Source organism: Apodemus sylvaticus, chromosome 2 (genome assembly GCF_947179515.1).
Source record: "Apodemus sylvaticus chromosome 2, mApoSyl1.1, whole genome shotgun sequence".
Taxonomy (NCBI): Eukaryota; Metazoa; Chordata; class Mammalia; order Rodentia; family Muridae; genus Apodemus; species Apodemus sylvaticus.
The window spans coordinates 57,374,983-57,387,263 of NC_067473.1; the positions used below are offsets into that span (position 1 = coordinate 57,374,983).

General features: G+C 36.6%; 1 protein-coding gene across 3 annotated transcripts in view; it reads left to right on the forward strand.

The window, feature by feature from the left end:
- The window catches only part of Exoc4 (exocyst complex component 4), a 772,455-nt gene that overhangs the window by 100,195 nt on the left and 659,979 nt on the right, over positions 1–12,281 (forward strand). For all 3 annotated transcript variants that reach the window (XM_052173404.1, XM_052173402.1, XM_052173403.1), the window contains exon 7: positions 1,978–2,152. In XM_052173404.1, the coding sequence (XP_052029364.1) occupies positions 1,978–2,152 (175 nt within the window). The remainder of the gene's footprint in view (positions 1–1,977; positions 2,153–12,281) is intronic.

Below are 12,281 nucleotides of genomic sequence, written 5' to 3' on the forward strand. Positions count from 1 at the left end.
TGTTGGAACTTCAAGCTCCCGTACCAGTGTCCTCTAGACACTAGAATGTCTAGAATGTCATCAATTAATGTATTTTAAAACAATGGTAAGTACAGTATGGCCATTAAAGTTTCATTTTGTCAGAAAGGACATTTGGTTATATAGCTACCTCATGACAAACAATAACAGAAATATAACAACCCTGAGAGTTCATTATCAAGAGGGTTAAAAAAAAAAGACATTTAATGAAAGCCAATACATTGCTTTAATGTTTCCTGTTTTACATATTATTTACAGGCTCATACTTTGGAGCCATAGTCTAATATATTTAATAGTAATTTTAAATAGAAACTTGGGTTGCCCTACTATTTCCTGTGTATGATTTCAGTTACAAGCATATACCAATTTTTTCTTAACATTGACTTAACTCTTTTTAGCTGTTCTGTTTACTTAGCCAACTTTTCTCTGCTGGTGTCTATGGCTCTCTAAAACAGAAAAATGGTGCATATGTAGGTATAAATCTGAGCTAACGTTGAGAAGATAGAGTTTTCTTTCAAAAGGTACGAGGGCTTCTGTTTACCTACTCAATGTGTTAGTTCTAGATTATGCAAGTATACTGCAGCTGGGAGCACTACATAAATTCTATTGATTCTCTCTCATTGAAATTGCAATGTCAAATAGATATTAGAGTTTTATCATTGGATAGTTATGAGCTGTCACATTGGCACATTAATTAAAACAATTGGGCAATAAAGAAGACATAGGAATAGATAACATGCTGTGCGTTTTTGCGAGATTGTAGTTATAGCCTCCACTCAAGGTCATAAAGTGTTGCTAATTGACACCTCCATAAAGCACCTTTGTGTTGCTGTTCTACTTTGCATGTTGACTTATCAGTTTGTTCAGGATCTGGGAATATAGAAACATACAGTGAAGCTCACATTCCAAGGTTTTTAATCTTTATTCGTGATATAGTCATTAGGTTTATTCAGCAAATATTTCCTAACCATCTTCTAAGTTTTGTTGAGTATAGCAATATATAATGTAGAATCCTTTCTGAAAAAAGAATAATGGAGAGGGGAGGCAGAACACTTGCACAAAGATAAATGTGACCCATCTTGGTTAAGGTACATATGTAAGCCACATGTGGTAAATTCCTTAAAACCAGGTTGGACCACTCTCCTTGCTTAGGGAGGAAGTAATTCTGTGCGAATATGAGCAGTAAAGCTATAAAGCTCAATGGTAGAGGAATTATGTTGTATCCATGACAGAAATCTCTGTACTTTTTTCTTAAATACACATCTGTATTCTAGAATGGTGGTGAGAGAGGTAGGTGGCTAAATGCACTGGCTTGGAAATCAACTATTGTTTTGAGACCAGCTGCTTTGCAACCTCATTTTTATGTCCTTGACTGTGTAGAATCGATGTAATAATATGTGTCCAGCATATCTCATATGATAAATGAGATAATGTGAGTGCCCATGCTGCTCCCTGTAGTGACAGTCAGATTGCTTAGCAGGTGTCTATTTTTTCTCCTATACCTTAGGCTATGCATTTGAATGATAGCAAAGCACAGCTTCCCATGACTAACAGGATTAGTGTTCTTACCAAAGCACTGTGTTTATTGCTACTGAATATCATATTCTGTGTGGCATCTGAACTGCTGTCTGAAAAAATTTCCAGAATTCCTTGGAGACCACCTATGTGAAAACAGAGTAGTTACATTCTGTACTCTCAAATAGGTTAAAAAGAGCTGTGTTTATTAGGCTGCTGGGTTAGGGACTTTATAATGGACTTATAAACTCTTAAGTCATCATCCTTTAGTGATGGTAATCTGAGTAGATACATGTAGAAGATTCCTTAGATCATGCAGCTGTTCCAAATCAAATCTGTTAGAATATGAAATTTTACTGTTTACCTTGCGATGTGCTTCTCACTAGAGCTAATAATTTTTGTCTTTCAGGCCAGCATAAACCATTCTGTTTTGTTTTTCCACAGGTTACTTCTAGAACTGCTGGAACTATTGTTTGATAAATTTAATGCCGTAGCCACTGCACACTCTGTGGTCCTGGGGTACCTTCAGGACTCTGTTGGGACCCAGCTAACACAGCCAGAAGAGATCAAATTATATGATATGGCAGATGTATGGGTGAAGATCCAGGATGTGCTGCAGGTAAGGCCTTTGTACCGAGGCTGTCATCTTGACTGGGGATGACTTGACAGTGTAGAGCAATAGAAAACAGATACCTCAATTATTACTTAGGAAGCACAACCTCAATAAGGAAGTAATGCCTTCAGTGAAAGGGGATGATGTAATTTCTACCATCTTTCAAAGGTCTTCTAATGAACTTTTGTTGTTATTATTATTGTTATTTTGCAGGGAAGTGTCAGGCTTTAAGAATAAGAGCTGATTCTCAGTATGTAGCATACTCTCTGAGTGATCTTTTTTGTTGTTAAACTTCATTGAAATTAGTCATATGTTTAGCTAATACGAAATTATGGGTGGTTAATATAGGAAGATCATGAGTTCGAGGCCCTTCTGGGATTTATAGAGAGTTAATTGCTGGCCATGCCTATGAAATGAGGCCCTGTTTTAAAAGAAAGAGAACAAGTGTATGTGGCAGAGAGATAATAAATATTAAAATGTTTTAAAGTTGTTTCGTGGACATGGCTGATCTTAATTTTACTATCTTCTTATAATCGCCTTTTCAGGCATTGGATTAAATGACAGACAGGTTGCGCTTATTCTGAGAGATGAAAATAAGTCCGTGAAAAAAAAACAAAAGAAAATAAATCTGTAGTTACAAGTGTATTACTTTTATTTGTTGAAGATCAAAGGAATTACAGTACTGTTTGATATGATACTGCTGACATGGCATTTAGAAAATGCATTATATTTTTCTCTCTGCCAGCGAAATATATTTGATTTGGCCAGATGAAAATTAGAAATGCAATTAAGAGTTAGCCAAAATAAGTATGACATAGCTAAATAGAAATGGTTATATCTACTTAGTATTAAAAAAGTTAAGTACATGTAGAGAATTGAAAAATGTAACTATGTTGGAATGAAATCACTTGCACAGAAAATAGTAATGTTTGCAGTGATAAATAAATCATGAATGCAAATTATAGTCATTTTTGAGAATATATGCACGCTCCTGGTAGATTGAATAAGATTGATTCTTCATAACTCATTTTCTAGACTTATTTTGGGAGTGAGGTGATGTGCATTTGCTCAGTTTAAATGGATTAAATCTACTTTTTCTGGATTCTTTTTACTAATATGTCAATTACTATGTACTTGTAATAGGTACTTGAAAAATGTTTGTGTATTGGCATAAATATCTTTATGGGTTGGAGCTGGTTATTTAACACTTTCCATACTGGTTTGCTTATAGAAATGTTTGCTACCTAGAAATGAAATGTAGTTTTCATGTTATTAACATGTTAGAGCAACTTCAAATATTGGTGGAATTCTGGACCTATAGGTTTTGGCTATGTTGAAATTACCTTTTGTAGTATGGAACTATAAATCCAAATGGACTCAGGTTAAATAGTAGAAAGCAGAGACCAAGTAAGGTTAATTTCAGTTCATTTATTTATTTTTCTTACTCTGATGGGTACTTTTCAAGCTATTACCATAGAGAAACGAAGTTCAGAAGATTATTTTAGCAGAGGAATCAGGGATTCCTCAGTTCGGGCCTATAGAGGCTTCTGAAATTTGTGAAGTGTACAGTACTGGAGAGGAGGAAATTGCATGCAAAAGAAGCCCTAGAAAATTAGTGCAGAGTTGGCTGAGCCCTTGGTCAAACATGTTCCCCAAGATTTAGCAGGAAACCACCACTGTGGTAATGATTGCTGATTGGAGATTCTGAAAGTATATGCACATGCTTAGGAATGGCAAGGGAACGTGCCAAAGTATCCTGTGGTTTCAGACGTGACTTAGGACCATAGCCCTTTTAATCACAGAGCAAAGATTAATTCATACAGTACACCCCCAAAGTCCCTCCAGAACTGAGCTGATCCCCTATGAAGTAATTGACAAGCATCTAAATTCTCTCTTAACTAATATCAAAGAATCAGGCTCCCAACAGTGATGAACATGAACAATGTCTAGCATGCAGCTGTAGTATCATGCAGATGCCTGAACGCATGACTCATATGCAGGATAAAAACGAACAAAAAACTGTATCTGCCATGACAACATCGGCATTTGGATTAGATGGTGAATTTTATACTCTAGAGAGGATCAGTGACCCTGATCATAGATTATTACAACCAATCTAATCCAAAGCACAGAATGACAACAGACCCAAACCAAAATTGAGTAAAGCCATTAGTTTTCCTGATAGAGTTCCTTTCATCTAACAATTATGTGGTTGCAGTGGTTGAGGGAGAAGATTAGGGCATAAAGTTGTCAGAAGAAATAATGGCCAAAATTTTGAAAGTATAGACCCATATATCAAGAAGTCCATCAATCCCAAGCAAGATTAACACAAACAAAATCAACACTAGATTTGTTATTAGTTTGCTGAAAACCAAAGGACAAAAATGTTAAAAGTAGCCCGAGAATAAAGAGGACATACCATCTACGGGGGAACATAGTAAAAGTAACCACTGGCTTTGCATCCGTATCAGGATAAGCCGGAAACCAATGAATGTTGTCTTGAAGGTGCCAGAGGAAAAAATTGTCAATCTAGAATATTGTATCAATTGATAGAATATTGTATCAATTGAAATTATCCTTTGTGGTAAAGGTAAAACAGATATTTTCAAATGAATTAAAGCTAAAAGTGTTTAGACCCGCACTTAAGAGATGTACAAAGCTTTTGAAGCTGAAGGAAAGTGGTACCATATGGTAACTACAGGAAAAAGTTATGTGGGCAACAGTGAAATATCATTTTCCTTATTTATTGATTTTTTTATCTTTTGATGAGTTTTCTTTATGTTTAAAGGAAAGCTATTAACCATGTATGATAATTTTAACATACATATGGAGTTAATTATATAACAATAATTTTAGAAATATTTTCCTTGTAAACAAATCTGTGTTGGTATAAGTTTCTTACAGCATATGTGAACATATATAATGTTTAGAATAAACTATGATAGCTTCAGAATGCAAAATTTAATTCCTAATGTACTAAAATAGTAGACTGAATATATAGGTAAATTGCTTTTCAGAGGAGATAAAATATATCACTAAAAAACTAAGAAAGGAAGAAAATTGATTAATCAAGGAAAGAAGAAAAAAGAACAAAGAAGAAAAAAAGATAAAGAACGATGCCAAGATCATATGGCTAGGATAGAAAGCATACAAATATATTAAATATAAATGACTAAACACCTCATTTAAATGGCAGAGATCATATTGGATTAAAGGTGAACAAGAACAAGATCTAGGTATGCAGTCTTAATAGATGTATTTTATTACTTTTTGAACTTTTAAATAATTTTAAACTTCTAGGAAAGTTCTTAAGAATAATAAAAGACTACCCATTTGCTTCTATGATGAAATTTGCCTTTTGCTAACACTGTATTACTTTATATACTTGTCCTTATGTACAACACACACACACACACAAACACACACATACACACACACACACACACACACACACACACACACTTACTCCTTTGTAAAACAGCAATTTATGTAATCTGTTGCATATATTGTAGTTTTATGATATGGCCCAATAATGTAGATAATGTATCTGTTTATCTTTATTTATATCTGTTGTTCAATTTAGGACATTTAAATATGGCATTGTCATACATGCAAATACAGCAATTCATCTGCTCCTGCAATAGATGGGTTCTGTTTTTGCACAACTTAAATTAATATTTCTAAGTTTCCCTCAACAGTGAAATGATCCTAATTTTGCCATGATGAGCAGCTGATTATATTATGAGCAGAACAAGTGAGCTGTCCTGTATTCCTTTATTTACACTGGCTTTACCAAGTATGTGTAGTTCCTACACCTTTAAAAACAAAACACATTTTAAAAATGATGATAATAGTGAAGCAACTTAAATACAATTAGGCATTAATATTGGAGTGCATAAATTGTTATAATAGGTATTTCTGTGTTATTAAGTGAATTATTCCTTCCAACTTTTAAAATTGAGATTTGGATTTTGTATTTCACATCATAAAGTGATATATTTTAGCTGCTTTAATGGAAAGCAACCGATATGCTGCAAAGCTTACTCATTTAAAGTACAGGTTTTATTGCTTCTTGGCATATTGGATAAGGACAACTCCAAAGAATAGTTTTTCCAATATATTTATGGAACTGTACAGACATAGTTGTAGTCTAATTTTGAAACATTGTCTTTACTCCAAAAGGAAATATTGAATCTATGAAGTTACTTCACATTCTCCACTCTAACACACTCACAGTCCCTGTCTGGGAAATGTCTGACTTTCTGGCACGTTTAGGACAAGGAAGAGGTTTCATTTAGTTTCCATGTAGAGTCTTATTCTTAGGACCAATTTAGTTTTCATATGCTTCTTGGAAAAATGCTCTTCAGGTGAAAAATTACCATTGCAGCATGAAATAACTGAAAATAGCAGACACCTGCATTTAAGCATGAATGAAAGTAAGATAACAATGATGAGTGAAGTTATACATGTTTGCAGTTTATTTACAGCTTTGTTTGGTATGGAAAATGTTTGTTGAGAAAAAATTAAAGACTTTTTAAACATTAAAACTTGGAGGAGGAAGGACGAGGAGGAGGAGGAGGAGGAGGAGGAGCAGGAGGAGGAGGAGGAGGAGGAGGAGGAGATGATGATTAAGATTCTTAGTTTTCAAAACAAGTCTGCAGTGGCTTTCTGCTGGAACCTCGGCTTCCCCTGCAGGCAGAGCCCATCTTTTAGAAGCTCATTTGTCTCAGCATGTTTGTGTCTGGAGACAGACAGTGAGAAGACAAGGCCATAGCTATCACTGTAACAAGGTGTCAGCCCCATGACCACATACCGCTGCACTTCTTTTTCGGCTTTGCCATCTTTTGAAACTGTGATAATAGAAATACATGTTTTACCCCTCTGAGCTGCAGAACTCTACTTCCAAAATGTCACCCACTTGGTGATATGCCTGTCATACCCATGGCTGCACATTTTCAAGTGTGTAACACTGGGGTCTGCTACAAACACGAAATCCTCATTTCTTACCAAATTCTGCATAACAGAGAAGAGGGTCACTCTAAGCAATCTCATCTTCCTAGTATGATTCTGAAAAGATGTAAATTTTTTTAATATCTGGTTTTAAAACAAAACTGTCGATTTTACCATTGTTGCCTGAAGTGAATAATCCTTTGGGGAACTTAATAGTGTCTGAGGCAGTAGATTCCAAGGACTCTGTTTACAATTAACGGTGACTCCTGGAATAAGACATTGCTTTTCTAATGTCTTGATGTCATTTTCTAGAGAATGTAAAATCATTTTCTTTGGTAACTGCTGCATTAATGTTTAAATAGTGATAAAATTAACCTCATGGAGAGAGAACTTGGAGTTTGCTGTCAGGGAAGAAAATCTATGACATTATTGATACTGATCATGACCTAGAGGGGATTTTCAAGGAGACATACTGTTTCTATTTTCAATCTAGGGATGGAAATGGGTTATTCTTAGGTTTTGTTGCATTTAATATTGTAGCTAAGTGAGGATTCCCACCCTTAAAGTGGAGCTAGTCTTTCAAAATATTTCAGACACATAATTTATGAGTAAATTATTCAGAAATAGTGTTTTTTCATTTCTCAGACTTAGAAGTTTTAGCTTATTGCTATTTTAGATAGTGTAGTGAAGCTGTCAGCCAGAGACTGCTTCTGCAGAATGGTTTTTCTTTTTAAAAGTTTTGTTCTGTTTTGCTGTGAGTTGAATGGCATACAATTCAGTTAACATTTGAAAGACAATTCACAAACTTTTCTCCAAATTGCAGTCAATTTGAATAGCACATGTTTCATGTTTACTACTGATTCTTATAGCAGAAAAGATTGGCAGCCAAGGAGATAGCTTAGGGCCTTGCACAGATGTGGCAAATACCCAAGGAAAGTACTGGAGTATTCAATGCTCAATAAAACCTGGGGGTAAATGGAGATAGTATTATCTTTGGCCTGGTTTTGGATTTGGCTCTTTAAGCACTAGCTGTGATTATTCTTTTTTCTATTTTTCTACATTATGAAAAATTTCAAGCATATTCAGACATAGTGTAATGGATTTCCATGAACCTATTATCCATCTTCACAGGTGTCAGTTTATGGCCAAAATTGTTTATTTCTTTCCTATTTATATTCTTCCCCTATTTTTGAAAAGGTCTTAAAGATAATATTGTTTTGTTTCTATTTCAATATGTCTCTAAAAGATAAGAACTATTTTTATAAAAATGTAACCATAGCTAAAGCCAAAATTTCTTTATTAAATATTTAGTAATGTTTACATTTTTTGTTCTTCACATGTGATATTTATATACTTTTCCATTTGAGTGATTCAGGATCCAAATGAAGTTGAAATGTAAGTTCTGAGATTAAGACTTTGTATACATTCTCCTTCTATTCTATTTTATTATTCATGCCCTGATATTTATCAGTGAAACTTGATCATTCAGCCTGTAGTACTTCCTGTGGCCTGGTTTTTGTTGATTGATTAGTGTTATTTACTATTTTCTGTTTCCTTATAACTTGAAGGTAAAGGCTTGATCAGATTTAATTAGATTTGAGTTGTCACTATTACTTCATCAATGGTGATAGAGACTCTTCTTTTTTGTTAAAGGACTAATATGGCTAAAATAATATTTTCTAGATGATTAATTTGTCAGTAATGTTCACACCAAATTAGGGCAGAAGAAAATGTGTATGGGGATATCAGTCAGAAGCTAAGTTCAGTCAGTGTGTTGCCTGAAGAGACTGGGCAGGAAAAGAAAGGAGATGGGATTAGAGAATTTGGGAAAAGCAATGACTTTCCACAATCTCTTTACATGAACCCTAAGACATGCAGGTCCTCACTCGGGAACTGCTAACCCAAGTGATTGAGAATTAGGGTCAGAACTATGGTGGCTTGTACTTGTTTAAGTTCAAGTGCTGACAAATAAACCTGTAGGACTCTTATAAGCAGCTTGATTGGCTATGGGAGGCTGGTGTGGGAGTCAGATGTTGGTGTCTCTCTGCCTGGTGATAATAGCTGAAAGTGTACAGACGGGCCTGATGGAATGAAGGGGTGAGTGAGGACAAGTCTCAGAGTAGTCTGTAGACTCAGCTGTCTGGGGTTGTCAGAGCCGGTGCAGTCTCTGAGGCTAGAGCTTGTTGTGAAGTTTCTGCAGTTTTCTCTCTTCTCTACTACATGCTTGTATCCTAGGGACTAGTGTGGAACATGGGTGTAAATGCCAGTCAGGCTAAGGGTGGCGGCATCCAGAAGCTGGTGTTTTCTTCGGGCATCTAGACTGATCCCTTTTGGGAGAAATATGTGCCAGATCCATAAGTGAGTCTGGAAGTGCTAAGAAGACAGCATCTATGTGAGCACTGTGCCTGGGACTGCATAGACCTTCCTTGTCTTCACTTTTTGTCTTGTAATTCCTGTTCTCACCTGTCTGACCTGCCTACTGTGAGGAACTGTTGGCAGGTCTCTTGATGTCCTCTCTTCTTCTTCCAGAATTTAGAAATTGTGAATCACAAAACATGTCACGACTAACTAAAAGGATTCTAAGAAAACATTCCTGTGTACCTCTTATGCTGCATAGCAGTGGTAGCAGTGCATAACAACCTCTTATCTGTCTTTAGATGACTTGACCATTGTAGAAAGATGGCGCAATAAATGTTTGGCACAAAATCTACACATACAATGCAATGTTTAAAAAGGGGTATTTTTTAATAGTTATGCTCCAATCCATCTACTTTTTATCCTCTTTAACATTATATAGAACATATTATGACATTTGTAGTACAACTTTTTTTCTTATTTAGATCTGGGCTTCTCATCGTTATTTGCTGATAATTTCAAGAAATTGCTCATAAGAGAGAGGAATGCAGCGTTTTATATTAGCTACTTGAAATTTTTGTATGGTTTTGAAAATATAAAGTGAACAACAACAGAATCCCTGCTTTGGCCACGATTCCCTGGGAAGATGCGGGCTGCAGCAGAAGGAAATGAAGCGCAGCAGATGACGAAGGCTTAGCACCAAGCACTCAGCCTCCGGGGTGACGAACGACAGCACTTAGCTAGGTGCTAGCAGCGTGATATGGCAGCGAAAAAGGCCAGCACTATTTCTGGCTATGATGCACCAAACAGCATGTCATCACTGAGCTGCTATGATCGTCCCTTTCTTCCAGTCCTCTGGAAGTGGCTCCTGTGCAGCTGCATTGAGTGCTGGGACATGTGTGCCCCTGGGAGACAGGCAATTGGTGAGAGTCCCAGCAGAGCTTTGGCAGTAGTGAGGACTTCGGATAGGATGCATTTTTGCTGTCTTTTACAGGAAGTGGCACATTTGGGAGTGAGTGTGCTATTAAAAAGCATTGACCTTTCCAATGATAGGGAGATGCTGTTGGGATAGTGTCACTAAAAAGCTGTTCACCAACGAGAGCCTGACTCTTCACTAGTGGGAATATATTTAATATAGTGACGTACAGAGATCACATATACTTCCACAGACAGAAAATTATGAAAAAGGGACTAGCTTATGGTCAGCTGTGCTTTGGTCAGTAGGTCATCAGCATTGGCCATGTTGGATAGGATGATAAGAGGGACACAGAGCAACAGGTGATAGAGTGCTTGGTGTTTTGATGTGACATTTACATACATATATTAGACCTATGAACAAAAGGGACTGAATAGTCTTTAGAAATTCAGATATGAAATGGAGAAATTATTTACTTCCCACAGTAGGGTAAGCATGAACAGCAGAAAGAAATTAAGAAATGCAGAATGTAAGTGGAATGTCAGGGTGTATTTCTGCAGCAGAACCATTGGACCATAGGATAGCATCCTGTGGAAGTGCAGTTGGATTATATTGGACTTTTGATTTTGACAGAACTGATTGTGTGTCATAGGGAAATAGGCTGAGTGTTCCTCTAGGTACCCTTTACGTACCTTTTCTCTGATTCTTTGTTGTTCACTTTACCTTGTGTGTTCAGAAAGGAATTTCACATCTTATTTTTCTATACACAAGTGTATTCTACATGATTTTCCTTATTGACATGGGCTTAAAAATACGAGCTTTCATTGCTGTTGGGTTGACCTGGTGGCTTTTCTTGGACTTTGTGGAGTGACTTCTTCTGTCTGGACACAGTCCTAGTTCTGTCAGTAAAGTAGCTAAGTTTAATAGAGTGGGCGCTAATATTAAACCAGAGTCTTTCTCAATGATAGCTCATAATCCAGTGGGGACTGCTGCCCAGCCTCCGCAAGGTGCTCTGGGATCTGGAGAACTTTGGAGGAGAGGAGATTGATGCTCTCATTTTCTTCCCTTTCCCCAGGAACTTGCTTTTAGGAGAAAGGCTATTTTTCAGACTGTGTGCCCCTAGAATCTATCCTGTGGAAGTATGGCCATTCTGCCTTTCTGGACTCCATCCCATGTGGTGATGGTGTGTATTTCAGACTGTCTATTGTACTAGCATTGTCTATTAAAGAAGGAGGCTGTCAGTTCCTACCTGAATTCTAGTTTCAGTGCTTGCACTCTGCAATCTATGTGGAACACTTTGTTTCCTTAGCTCAGCATTCAGTATCTCCACAGTTTGCGTAGTCTGCGTCAGAGAGGCATAACTGCACTTGCCAAGAAGTACAGCTGTGTTCAAATTAAGTCATTCTTTTCTTCCATTACCCAAATGCAGCTCTGTCTTTTGTTCATACTATAGATGTACCCTGCCATCTCTGCCTTCATCCTTGAGCATCTTTCCTCTTGTGATCCAGTCCTCTGGTTTTTACCTGAGTCATTCAATTCCTTTCAGGAGCTGTATGAACTTTATGTCCTTCACAGTGTATTCATTTGACAAACTTGTATTTCCTTTCCTTTAAGCAAATTTAATCAGATTAAAGGTTATATCCTCCTCCTAGGACCATGGTAGTTTTACATCTTTTAATTTCTCAATGCTTATGTTAGATGACTTTATGTCAACTTGACACAGGCTAAAATCATCTGAGATAAGGAAACCTCAAATAAGAAAATGCCTCTATCAGATCAGGTTGTAGGTAGGACTGTAAAGTATTTTCTTAATTAGTGATTGATGGGAGGAGACAACCCACTTTGGGTGAGGCCATCCCTGGGCTGGTAGTCCGATGTCCTGTAAGAACACAGGATGTGTGGTGAATAGTGGTC